Source organism: Aethalodelphis obliquidens, unplaced genomic scaffold (assembly GCF_003676395.1).
Source record: "Aethalodelphis obliquidens isolate GAN/ISIS:26980383/991018 unplaced genomic scaffold, ASM367639v1 scaffold9, whole genome shotgun sequence".
Lineage (NCBI taxonomy): Eukaryota > Metazoa > Chordata > Mammalia > Artiodactyla > Delphinidae > Aethalodelphis > Aethalodelphis obliquidens.
Window position 1 is genome coordinate 31,758,082 of NW_020837953.1, and position 13,004 is coordinate 31,771,085.

General features: G+C 57.9%; 1 protein-coding gene across 3 annotated transcripts in view; it reads left to right on the forward strand.

Annotated features, from left to right (window-relative positions):
• SLC9A1 (solute carrier family 9 member A1) overlaps positions 1-12,682 on the forward strand; it is a 49,412-nt gene extending 36,730 nt beyond the window's left edge. Inside the window, exons 3-12 of one of the 3 annotated variants that reach the window (XM_027109554.1) lie at positions 2,924-3,174; positions 4,081-4,298; positions 5,189-5,391; positions 7,300-7,389; positions 7,864-7,934; positions 8,052-8,225; positions 8,462-8,576; positions 8,729-8,830; positions 10,145-10,217; positions 10,835-12,682. In XM_027109554.1, coding sequence (XP_026965355.1) covers positions 2,924-3,174; positions 4,081-4,298; positions 5,189-5,391; positions 7,300-7,389; positions 7,864-7,934; positions 8,052-8,225; positions 8,462-8,576; positions 8,729-8,830; positions 10,145-10,217; positions 10,835-11,172 — 1,635 coding nt within the window. In that variant the 3' untranslated portion in view covers positions 11,173-12,682. The other 2 variants (XM_027109553.1, XM_027109555.1) reach the window with 2 other exon arrangements.
• The last annotated feature ends 322 nt before the right edge of the window (positions 12,683-13,004 follow it).

A 13,004-nucleotide genomic window follows, 5' to 3' on the forward strand; every position in this document is an offset into this window, starting at 1 on the left:
GCGGACATCATGATGGGCACTGGACGTGGATTATCTCATTTCATCCTCATGACCACCTTAGGAGGTGCTTATTATTCTCACTTTACAAAGGAGGAATCAGGCTCAAAGAAGTTAAATAACTCGCTAGAATATGATAGAACCAAAATTAGAAGCCAGGTCTGTCTGACCCCAGGACCTGAGCTCTTGGCCTTACCAGGTCATATGCTCTGTCCCTGATGGATTGTGGTGTGATCCTGGTTGAATTACTTGTCCTCTTTGTACCTCAGTTTACCCTTTATAGACCGTTTAGTCTCTGAGGGGCATTTCGGCTTTCATGGTAGCTGTGTCTTAAGTTAGAGTTTAATTTGCGCAGAGTTCGAGGGCAGCAATTGTGGAAGGGGACCTTGCCTCTAAAACCTACAGAAGGTGACAAGTGGGTTGGTTTGGGTTGGCCACTTCCTTACTGTGTGAGCTTAGGCAAGTGACTGTACCTCTCTGGGCCTCACCTTTGACAGCTGCAAAGTGGCAGAGTAGTTAGTGCTTTCCTTCCGGGTCTAGCGAGGACAGACACCCCCTACTGCAGGGTCTGCACGTGGCAAGGCTGTATATGTTTGCACATACCCTTCCTCCCAGTCGGCTTCCTCAGGAAACAGATACGTGTATGTGCACACTCACGTTGTGTTGTGGAAACACCTACACCCCCCTCCTAGCTGGACCCCTCAGAGAGCAGCTGCCCGCACAGGAAAACACAAGGACACGTGTGCACGCTCGCACACACACTCCCACTTCCCCCCCAGCCCCTCAGGAAGCCGCACCTGAAAGAAGCAACAGACGGTGGTGGTCGGCTGCTGACAGCCTGGGCTTCCTCTCCCTCTTCCTTCCCCGCCACCCTCATCAGCTCCTCGTGAGGCTGGTGGAGCAGCAGCCTGACCTGAGCAGGCTGGCGTCTGTCCTGTCTCTTCTTGCCCAGGGTTACCACACCAGCCTGTTGCCCCATCTGTAACAGGGATTGCAGTGCTTAGCCTGTCATCCTCCCGGGGTTCTGACAGGAGTCACACTCACTGATGTCTGCAAAATCAGTGAGTGCCAGAGACGAAGCCCTCCCCAGAGGATCTGGGTGTTGGGGTTCAGGTTGGCACTACTGGGGAGCAGCAGGGCGTGGTTGCAAGAGTGGATACCTCAGTCCAGCCACCTTGGGCCACGGCCACGCCTCCCCAAGACGGTGGCAGCGTTGGTGGTAATCGCTGGTGTTCACTGAGTACTTCCTGTCGGAATATGTATTGTCTCATCTAATCTGCACAGAAACTCCATGAGCTTAGCATGGTAATTTTCCCCAGTTTTCCAGGTGAGGAAACTGAGGCACTGAGAGACTAAGGAACTCGTCCAAGGTCATATTAGCTGATAAATGATGTAACTGGGGTTCAGATCTACACAGTCTGAGTCCAGAGTCCAAACGCTTACCAGTATGCTACTCTGCTTCTCTAGTCCCAGTGACAGTGGTACCAGGCCAGAAAGGAGGACCTTGCCCTCTATACATGCCCCATTGGCCCAGGTGGTGCACTTTAGGGGCCCATGAATTTCCTCAGGCCAGGAGTAAGTTTAGGTAGCCCAGGGCTGAGAATGCACTGCTGTCCTTCACCGGAGCCCTGCCCTGTCTCCCAGACAGCTGTGTCCTGGCAGCACCGGGGACTGGCCAGTGCTTGGCATCTCCCCTTCCTGCCTAGCCCCAGTCAGGCCCTTTCTAGAGCTCTGGGCATGGGTGTGAGTGCCCCATTTTCCAGACAGTAGAGCTGAAGGCTGCCCCAAGCTGAGTGACCTCAGGCCTTTGCCCTGGAGCAAAGGTGCCCTGCTTCCAGGTGTGGCCCAGGTACTGGGGGCTTCGGAGGGTTCTGTCTCAGGGACCCTCAGGTCCTCTTCCCCACTCCCTCAGCGTCCCCCGGGCCTGGACACTCCCCAGCTGGTTTCTAGGTAGAGCTGTTTCGGAGCAGGCCAAGCAGCCAGCACCTGAGAGGGGGCAGAACCTCCAAGCTGAATGCCCGGGGAGGCCCCATCCACGGCTGTCAGGGAACACGCTCTAGGCCCGGTTCTGCTGCTCCTGGGCTGGGGGCCGTCTGGCAAGTTGCTTCACTCCTCTGAGCCTAAGTTTAGCAAAGGAACAAGCATCCTTAGCCTGCCTACCTCTTCAGGCTGTAGTGTGTCGAGCAGCATGACCATAATCAAAGCGCTTTACTGTGTATGAAGTGCCGCTTGAGGTCTGATGGTAGTGATACAATGACCGTTTATTTCCCCCGCCCGGAGGTGGGGAAGCCATGGAGAGCCTCTCGTCCCACAGTGCCTGAACCTGGTGGTTCATTGCAACCACCCGTTGAGCAGAGATTTCTGGGCCCCACTTCCAGACAGTCCAAGTCGGGTATGTATGGCCTGGCCGTGTATATTTTCAGAGAACTTCAGCGGTTAAGTCCTGTCCTAGTTCATTATCTGAACTCCCCCTGCTTTGTGCCGAAGGAAAAACCGAAATCCAGGCAAGGATATGAGAGGCGGACTTGGTGCAGTAGCAGCTAATACTGTGATAGGCACTTGGCCTTCATCGACGAATTTAATCTCACAATAGCCCTGTAAAGTCGGGACTATTACCCCTATTTTCTGGTCAGGAAAACTAAAGCACAGGGAGATTGAGTAATTTGCCTCACGTGTACAACTGGGGAACGGCAGAGCCAGAATTTCAACCCGGGTGGTTTGACCGCAGAGCTGTGCTCTTCACCTGTGCAGCATGTTGCAGGCCCGAAGACCCTCTGGCCCCGAGGACGGTGGTTTGGGCACCTGGTTGGTGCTAGGGTTTCTCTGCTACCACATGGCCGTGGTCAGCGGAGGGGATAGGATCACCCTGGGTGGACCCCAGGGAGCCGTGGGGCATCCTGCCGACCAACCTGCGCACTCTTCCTAGGTCCTGTATCACCTCTTTGAGGAGTTTGCCAACTACGACCGCGTGGGCATCGTGGACATCGTCCTCGGCTTCCTGAGCTTCTTTGTGGTGTCCCTGGGCGGGGTGTTTGTGGGCGTGGTCTACGGGGTCATCGCAGCCTTCACCTCCCGGTTCACCTCCCACATCCGCGTCATCGAGCCGCTCTTCGTCTTCCTCTACAGCTACATGGCCTACCTGTCAGCCGAGCTCTTCCACCTGTCGGGCATCATGGCGTGAGTCTGGGCGTGGTGTGGGGGGCTGCCAACTCAGATTCCCCAGGCTGGTAGGGTCAAAGGGAGCTACCCAGCGCCCATCGCCCAGATCCAGACTCCAGGTCCCGGGGCTGCCCCTGAAGCACTGAGTTTAAGGTTCTGGAAAGTCTCAGCCCAGCTATTTCTTCCCCTCGTTTGTCGCAAAGGGAACCCCTTGGTGGTAGCCGGACACAGTCACTCGCGCTTGCTGCTGCCCTCAGCAGCCCCAGCAAGGAGGCTCCAGGCTTCCCTTGAAGTGAGGGTCCTGGAGGTCCTGAGGCCCCAGACAGGTCTTGAAGCCAGGGGAGTGTGGAGGGGCAGTGAGGTGCAAAGGTGCTCACAGTAGGGAAGGCCACTGGAAGTGTGGGGCACTGGGGGTGACCGCGAGGAGGCTGGGCCAGCAGGAATGGGGCCCAGGTGTGGGCACCAGGCTGGGAGGCCTCGGGCTGCTGCTCGGAAGAGAGCTCCCCGTGGGGACCCCCACAGGTTAAAGGGACGCCACACTCGGGGGGATAAACCTGAGGTCGCAGACCTGACTTCTGTAAGGTGGAGTGGCAGCGTGGCCTCGGGGAGAAGGAACAGGCCTAGGAGCTGGGCAGCCCTTCGTTTGCGTCTCAGCTCTGCCACTCGCTGGCCGTGTGGCCGTGGGCAGGCGACTTTATTTCTACAAGTCTCAGATCTCTCGTCTAGAAAACACAAGAATATGCCTGTGTCTACAGGGTTGGGTGAGAGGATTGAGTGAGAACAGGTGTGCGAAGCCCTCAGGGGCGTCTGACTCGTAAGGGGAGCTCAGGAGACGGGCACCTGTCCGCCTCCCTGGCTGTGGAGGCGCTTTGGGAGGGTGCAGCTTGACTCTGAACCCTGAACCCCGCGCTTCCCTGACCCCAGACTCATTGCCTCGGGAGTGGTGATGCGCCCCTACGTGGAGGCCAACATCTCCCACAAGTCCCACACGACCATCAAGTATTTCCTGAAGATGTGGAGCAGCGTCAGCGAGACCCTCATCTTCATCTTCCTCGGCGTCTCCACCGTGGCCGGCTCCCACCACTGGAACTGGACCTTTGTCATCAGCACCCTGCTCTTCTGCCTCATCGCCCGAGTGCTGGGTGAGGTCCCGGGCCCGAGCCAGGGGAGGTGTGTGTGCGTGCTGGGGGTGGGTGCTGTGTGTGTGTCTGTGTGTGTGTGAGAAGTGCGCTGGGTGGAGGGGCTGGGGTTGGCTCCTGGCTGGGCTTCCCCACTCCTGCTGTCTGCAGTGCTGAGGCCATGATGGGCCTTTGAGGGGAGAGGGACGTGCTTGAGGTGCATCCGTGATCTCTGGGGAGACAGTCATGGTGTGCCAGTGGAGGCCCACAGAGCCAGGTCTGTGAGTGTCTGGACTTTAGCACTTTCAAAGCTGCCTGCAGTTCCTTCCAACCTCTGCTGCTAGCCGGGGGTGCGCACGGGGACCAGGCCTTAGGCCCTTGGCTGCTGCTTCACCTGCCAGACACACATTACCTCAGTGATGGCACGGCTTCCCCGCTCTGGATCTCACCTCCTCTCTGAGGTTAGGTCTGGCCGTCGCATTTACTTGCTGCACTGTCTTAAAACCCCTTTAATCCTCCAGAAATTCTGGTTCTGTGGGTTGAGATTGGACTCTGAACTCTGCATTTTTAAATAACTTTTTATTACGGAAGATTTCAAACACACAAAGTAGATCCGTCCTATTTAATAGGTGTCAACTTGTGGCCGTCTCTTTTCCCATCCCCCCCTGACCTCCAGCCACTGGAGGCCTCTGTAATGTCTCTAAAATATATCCAGGTTGAGGGCCCCCCTTAAATTGAAGATCCACCCAGCTCTTGGATTGAGGGATCTGGAGCATGTTGGGCCGAGGGACCCGAGAAACGAGTGAGCCGGGTGGGCTTACTAGTGGAGGCTTCCTCCAGACAGAGAAGTCTCTCTGCTGCAGAAGCCAGGAGGGTCTGGGACAGCCTGACCCCTCTCTTCCCCTCTCCGGCAGGCGTGCTGGGCCTGACCTGGTTCATCAACAAGTTCCGCATCGTGAAACTGACCCCCAAGGACCAGTTCATCATTGCCTACGGGGGCCTGCGAGGGGCCATCGCCTTCTCCCTGGGCTACCTCCTGGACAAGAAGCACTTTCCCATGTGTGACCTGTTCCTCACGGCCATCATCACCGTCATCTTCTTCACCGTCTTTGTGCAGGTGCTGGACAGGGTGGAGCAGCCCTGCCTGGGGACCCTGACTCTAGCAGGAAAGAGGAAGCACGTGACCCAAGAGGGGGCCCATGGGTTCTAGTCCCAGCTCCACTGATAACTAGTGCAGTTATCACAGGGACAAGCCACTCCCCCTTTCTGGGCCCCAGTGTCCTAAATTGTAAAGGGAGAGTTGTGATCATGCGTCATTGAAAAGTGACCAATCAGAATGTAAAGTAACCAGACTGCTGCCTAGTTTAGTTAGGAATCCAGATAGCATTAAGAGGAGTGGGTCCAGTCAGCAGGCCCATGATGCTCATTGTAGGGGCTTAAGGAAGTGGTTTAATGTCTTAGGATCTTAGTTGCTGCATCTGTAAAATGGGAATAATAGCGCAACATGGGGAACTGGAAAGGTCCCTGAGCTGGCCAGCAGGAGGTCTGGAGTTAGCCAGAGCTCTGCTGTTATCACTGTGACCCCGGGAAGGACTCTCCTCCCATCTCTGGGTCTCAGATCCCCATCTGTGAAGTGAGGGGACTGAACTGGATGATTCTGAAGAATCCTTCCAGCCTGCTGGCCGTGATTCCTGTGCATTTAAACAACCCAGACTTAGCTGAGAGCCTCATCGCCCTCAGAGTCCCCAAGGAAGCCCAGCCTGAGATGATGTAAATTGCTTTTCCTTATCTGACCTGTGACCTTGGGCAAGTGAGAAACACCCTGTCTGGGCCTCTGTTTCTCTACCATCCCCTCCATCTTTCCTGGACACTAATCCTGGCCAGGCCCTAGATGGGAAACATCATTGCCTTCTCGGGGAAAAAACAGTACAGAGGAAACTTCCTCGGGCTGGACTTGTTTTTTCTGTCCTTTAAAAGCAGAGGGGACTGCCTCTTTTGTCATCTTGCCCTGCTTCCACCTTGACTTTGCAGTTGTATATGCTAATGGTTTACCAAGCCCTTTTTTTAAAATATAAATTTATTTATTTATTTTTGGCTGCATTGGGTCTTAGTTGCTGCGTGCGGGCTTTTCTCTAGTTGCAGCTAGTGGGGGCTACTCTTCGTTGTGGTGCGCGGGCTCTCATTGTGGTGGCTTCTGTTGTTAGGGAGCACGGGCTCTGGGCACACGGGCTTCAGTAGTGGCTTGCGGGCTCTAGAGCGCAGGCTCTGTAGTTGTGGCACACGGGCTTAGTTGCTCCGTGGCATGTGGGATCTTCCCAGACCAGGGCTCGAACCCGTGTCCCCTGCATGGGCAGGCGGATTCTCAACCACTGCACCACCAGGGAAGCCCTACCAAGCCCATTTTTAATGAAAGCAGCTTTGAGGTAGGGACCTCCCTGCCTGAGTTTGAATCCAGCTTTACTACTTCTGTGAGACCTTAGGAAGTTACTTAACCTCTTTGAGTCTCAGTTTTCTCATCTGTAAAATGAGGATAATGAATGGGCTTCCCTCTTAGGGTCATTGTGGGTATTGAAGTGCTAATCCTAGTAAAACACAATTGGTCCTGGCACATGGCAAGTGTGCAGTTAAATTAGTTGCTGCTGCTCTTCCTAGGTCCTCCTGGGTGGCAGTCCTGCAAGGGGGGCGGAGCAGAGGTGGTCCTCCCTGTTAGCCAGGCCTGACTTCCCTGGGGTGACAGAATGCATCTGTGGTGGAGCTCACACTTGAACCCAGGCCCTCTGACCCCTGACCTGGGCTAGATGCCTTGTGTGTGAGTCACTTGGCTGGATGGGCTGTGAAACCGCTGGCTGTGTCTTTGGAAAGAAGCGGGCCTTAAGGACCTGCTTTCTGTAAGTGCTGCTGGGAGGTTGGGAGATCGGGGACCTCAGAGCAGAGGGCAGACTCAAGGAGCCTGGGGTGGGGTACCTCTGTGGCCTCCCTGCCAGAGTAGCAGAGCTACAGTGCCTGACACCCACCTGCCCTCCAGGGCATGACCATTCGGCCCCTGGTAGACCTCCTGGCTGTGAAGAAAAAGCAAGAAACGAAGCGCTCTATCAACGAGGAGATCCACACTCAGGTACTGGAAGCTGGGCCTGGGCCCCGTGTTGCAGGAGGAGGCTCCGGCAGCTGGGGAGCAGCTAGGCCTCGCGTCCATGCCCTCAGTCAGCCCCTCCTCCCTCATCCCAGTGCCCGGGTGGTCCTTCAGCCTCCTGAGGTCACCAGGTCACACCATAGGGGGGTGTGGTACGAGCAGCCTAGAACTTGAGGAAGGGGCGTCACGCAGTCTCTGCCTCTGCAGAAACCTATCCCAGGCGTCGGCACAAGTGGGTTCAGAGAAGCGGTCTCAGCCGGGCCCCAGTGGCCAGAGGGCTTGAGGTTTCCCTGGGGTTCAGGATGAGTGAGGTATAGGTGCCACCTCCTGGCTGGTCCTGGAACTATAGGGCTGGGCTGAGCAGAGCTGCACTAGGGTGGAAGGGGGGCGCCCATTCAGAAGTCTTGGTAGGGGAGGAGCCCAGTAGTAAGGCTTGACCTGGCCCTGGGCCCGTTTCAGTTCCTGGACCACCTTCTGACAGGCATCGAGGACATCTGTGGCCACTACGGCCACCACCACTGGAAGGACAAGTAGGTGGCAGGCCTTGTGGGCAGGAGGGTGGGAGGGGCAGGTAAGGGTCTCCCGGGGCCTGGGCATCAACCCATCCCAGGAGGTGGCTTCATCCATGTCCTCCCTCCTCCCACCAGGCTCAATCGGTTTAATAAGAAGTATGTGAAGAAGTGTCTGATAGCTGGCGAGCGCTCCAAGGAGCCCCAGCTTATCGCTTTCTACCACAAGATGGAGATGAAGCAGGCTATCGAGCTGGTGGAAAGTGGGGGCATGGGCAAGATCCCCTCTGCCGTCTCCACCGTCTCCATGCAGTGAGTGCTAGTGGCCAACCCTGGCAGCCTCTGCAGGCGCACTGACCCCTCGACGCGCACCTGGAGCAGGCCCCCTGGGGCATCCTACCGGGGTGGGCGGGAGAGCTGCAGGGCCACACTGAGGACCAGAGGCTTGGCCCACCCCCCACCCCGGCCATCCCGGGGAGACCCTTCTTGCCCAGCCCAGCAGGCCCCAGGGTCCCAGGAGTTTTCTCATCTGTGCCCCGTTATCCCAGGAACATCCACCCCAAGTCCCTGCCTGCCGAGCGCATCCTGCCAGCACTGTCCAAGGACAAGGAAGAGGAGATCCGCAAAATCCTGAGGAATAACTTGCAGAAGACCAGGCAGCGGGTGAGGAGCTGCTCCCCACCCAGCCCCCCTACAGTAGAGGAGCCCCTCCGCCCCCTCTCTGCTCCAGCCCTGCGCCACACGCCCAGAGCCGCCCAGCCCCTCCAGGCCCAGCTTCTGGGGCCTGCCCTGCCTGACAACTGTTCCTCCCACAGCTGCGGTCCTACAACAGACACACGCTGGTGGCAGACCCCTACGAGGAGGCCTGGAACCAGATGCTGCTCCAGAGACAGAAGGCCCGGCAACTGGAGCAGAAGGTGTGTCTGGGACTGGAGCTGGTTCCCACCTTTCTCCGGGAGCCTGGATTCTTCCTCTTCCTGCACCGCCACCACCAGGCCCTTTTGGAGATAGCCACTCGGATCTGGTTTTTCGGCCTCCTCCACTTGTTTCAAAGGCTGAGCCCCAGGGCGGGTTCCAGAAAGCTGCCTTCTCTCCCTCTTCCCCACTCAGAGCAGCAAAGAGGCCCCCTTCCCCATTGTGTCCTCAGGCATCAGAGCTAGAAGAGTCTATCCATGTGCTCTAACCCCTCATTTTCTAGTGAGAAAACTAAGGCTCAGGGGAAAGGGACCTGTCCAAAGTCACAAAGCAAGGCACACACGCCTTCATTCATTTGTTCAGAAAGCATTTGTGGAGCGGTTCCTAAGTGCCAAGCAGCAGAGCACCCTCTGTGAATCCGGTGGTGAACTGGCCCAGTCCCTCCCTTACGGAGCTTCTCACGCAGTAGCCCGTGCAGGACAGGAAGTGCAAGGGGCCCCGAGCACCTTGAACAAGGAAGTGGTCAGCGTATGCTTAGGATTAAGAGCCACAGGGGAGGGAGTGTGGCAGAGGGAGGTCCAGGCGGAAGGAAGAAGCTGGGCATAAGCTGCTGACCACGGACTGAGGGGGCTCAGCTTTCCAGGAAGCTTGTTAATGGTGTTAGGGTTTGGGCTTTATTCCAAGGGCGTGGAGAGTCACGAAGGAGGGTTCTAAGCAAGGGAACGACATGGGGAGCAGTGGGGGTGGCCCGGCTCAGGGCAGTGGCGGGGGGAGGGAAGGAGCAGGTAGCTTCAAGGAGGAAGGAGGTGGAAGCAGCAAGACTTGGTCACCAGACTGAGGTGGGACTGAGGGAAGAGGAGAAGGCGTCAGGGGTCGCGTCTAGCCTTCCACTGGGGTAGTCGGGAGTGGTGGCTGGGAGAGGGGGCACCAAGGAGGGGACAGCTTTTGAAGGAGGATGAGAAGCTGAGTTCAGTGCCAGCGTGTTGCATTGAGATACCTGGGGGCCATCCAGGGCCCAGGTTGACACTCCTGAGTTGACTCTCTGGGTCTGTACCTCAGGGGTAGGTGTGGGCTGGAGCTAGAGTCTGGGCAAGTGTCACCGTGGGAGAGGCGGGGCAGCGAGGGGGGTGTTCAAGGCCACCCCGGAGGTTGCAGAGCTTGACAAGAGGCTGGGCCAAGCCCTCAGGACCTAGCACTGGCCCGGGCAGAGAGGGAGCGGGCACCCCAGACACACCAAAGGAGGGTGTGGCCACTGGCCTTGGGTGCCGTCCAGAGGGGCCACCCATGCTCACCCCTGTCTGCCCTTCCTCTGTCAGATCAACAACTACCTGACGGTGCCGGCCCACAAGCTGGACTCGCCCACCATGTCGCGGGCCCGCATTGGCTCAGGTAAGGCAGGGCGTAGGGTGCTGGGCGAGGGGCCTCAAGGCTGGGCACACAGTGCCACCATCTCGAGGATGAGGCTCCAACAGGAATGGGCCTCAGAGAGCCCGCGGGGAGGACGGGCTGCTCCCTCCCTGACCTCCCAAGCTCCTCCTACATCGGGTAGAGTTGGGGGTTCACCAAAGGGGGCAGAAGAGTGGCCCTGCTGTCCTCCCCAGGGACAGAGCGCTCCACGTGGGGCTCATGCTGAGGAGCTGGGTGCCTGGCAGGGAGGCTGGAGGCGGCTGCGCCGTTGGGATCACCAGCATGTGGGGAAAACAAGGGCAGGCCTTCCAGGACCCGGTGACTCAGGAGGGAGCCTGAATTCTTGGTCTGAGGAGGGACTCCTATGGGAGCCCCAGGGCTGAGGAGGGGAACACAGTCCTACCTCTAGACCCCAGTCCGAGGGGAGGAAAAGCAATCTGCCGTGTTGACAAGGGCCTGGAAAGGCCCCTGTGGAGTGATTTGAAGCGCGCCAGGATTGCTGAGGTTCTGTAGGAGTTGCTGGCACGGGCTGAGGTGGGGCGCACGCTGGGCAGGGCTCAGGGGCACAAGCCAGCTTGTGCCTGGCTCTCTGTCCCCAGACCCGCTGGCCTATGAGCCGAAGGCCGACTTGCCTGTGATCACCATCGACCCAGCTTCCCCGCAGTCACCTGAGTCTGTGGACCTGGTGAACGAGGAGCTGAAGGGCAAGGTCTTGGGGCTGAACCGGGATCCAGGAAGGGTGGCCAAGGAGGACCACGAGGACGACAGGGGCATCATGATGCGGACCAAGGAGCTCTCGTCCCCGGGCACCGACGACGTCTTCACCCCTGCGTCAAGTGACAGCCCCAGCTCCCAGAGGATGCAGCGCTGCCTCAGTGACCCAGGCCCCCATCCTGAGCCTGGGGAGGGAGAGCCTTTCATCCCCAAGGGCCAGTAGCACTGGGGCCAGCGGGCGATGCCCGTCCCACCACAGACTCTCCCACCAGAGCAGGGGTCTGCTGGCGGGGCTCCCCTCGTCCTTCCCGACCTGGATTGGCCCTGCCCCTCCCCCTGTCGCATGGCAGCTGGGCCCACAGCCCCCACCGCAGCACGGCTCCCCCTGCCTCCTGGGAAGCGCCCTCCCTCCCACCAGAACTGCCTTCCCAGTCCTTTGGCAGACCTGCTGGGCTGAGGCAAACCCTGCCCTTCCTGATCCAAGCTCTCTCCCATACCCAGACCAGGGCCTCTGAGTTTCCCAGACCTCGGAAGGCCCCCTCCCAATCTGTCACCCTCCTCACTGAAGTCAATCTTAGTTTCTAACCAAAGAGCCTCTGGCTCAGCCTTGGTCCTTCCTGGAAAGGGAAGGAGCCGGGGCCTCTGTTGTCCCTCCATTAACAGCGTTAAGACTAGGGGACCAGGCATCTGACTGGGGGAGGGATCAGTGACCCATGGCTGTCCCACCCTCCTCCCGCCAGCTGTGTCACCCTGGCCAGCCACCTGACCTGTCCTTACTCAGAGCTGCAGGCTGAGGGCATCTCTGAGCTCTGTCTGGAGCTGAGGCGCTTTGGACGATGATATGACTCAGCTCTCCAAACTGTGCTCCAGCTGGGACCACTGGGCCCTTCAGGGGCTTCTGTCAGGGGCACCAGAGAGTGCTGCCTTTTTATCTGTTTTGTTTGTTCACACTTCCATGTAAGATTCTATTTGCACAGAGGGCATTCCTGTTTTTAAAACATTTTTGAAAACCTCTAGCTGAACAGAGCTCCAGCCATCCTACTCTGGAGCATTACCCATCCTCATTTGTGCCTGTCTGCCCAACACTCTCCCCCAAAACAGTCCTCTGTCCCCAGGGCTCTGATTTCAGAAATGACCTCACCCGCTCACATACCCACCCTAATCATGATTTTCTCTAACTCACAGATGCCAGGCCTCCTGGCACCTTCTTTCTCTTGGGCCTGACCCTCAGTTCCCGCTGGCCTGTTTTCTCTCATCCCTCTCCCCTCCCCCACTGGCCCCTGGAACCTCTCTTATAAGCACTGCACCCAGCTTGCTGTGGAGCCCCGTCCTCAGGGTAGGGGCCTCCCCTGAGCATCTCCCACCGGCCAGGGCTGGTGGGTGGGCTGAGTCCTGGGTCCCCAGAGGCCTTTGCTCACAGGCACACACTCCTACTCCCACTGCCACCATGGGCCAGGCCCAGGCCTACTGGTGTCTGTCCTTCTCCCAAGGGTACTCCTTTCCCCAGGATTGTGCAATAGTCAGAGCGTCCCCCTTCCCAATGGACTGGGCAGTGGGTGCTCATCTGTCCCCCCTCCTCTCCATGTAAGTGCTGTTTGGGGCAGGAGTCACCATGCAAGGGTGACGTTGACAACCATGTTCAAAGCCACCACAGCTGCTGCCGCTCTGCCGCCTGTACAGAAGAAACCGAATCTTTTTCATATTCTAATAAATCCGTGTGAGTTTTTGATAGAGTCGAGGGCTGCTCCCTGGGGACCAGGGACCTGTGGGAGGAGGGTGGCCCAGAGCCCCCAAGGACTTGGCTCAATGGCTGGCACAGAGAAACACTTAATCCATGTCAGGGGCTGGTGTGGTTATTACTGTGGGTCCGGCACCAGGAATACAGCTGTGAGCAAAGCAAAACGCTCCTTCAGCCTCTGGGGAAGAGCAACATTAATCAGTGGTATCAGGAAAACCCGTGTGTGTGTGTGTGTGTGTGTGTGTGTGTGTGTGTGTGTGTGTGTGTGTGTGTGGGTGTGTGTGTGTGTGTGTGTGTGTGTGTGTGTGTGTGTGTGT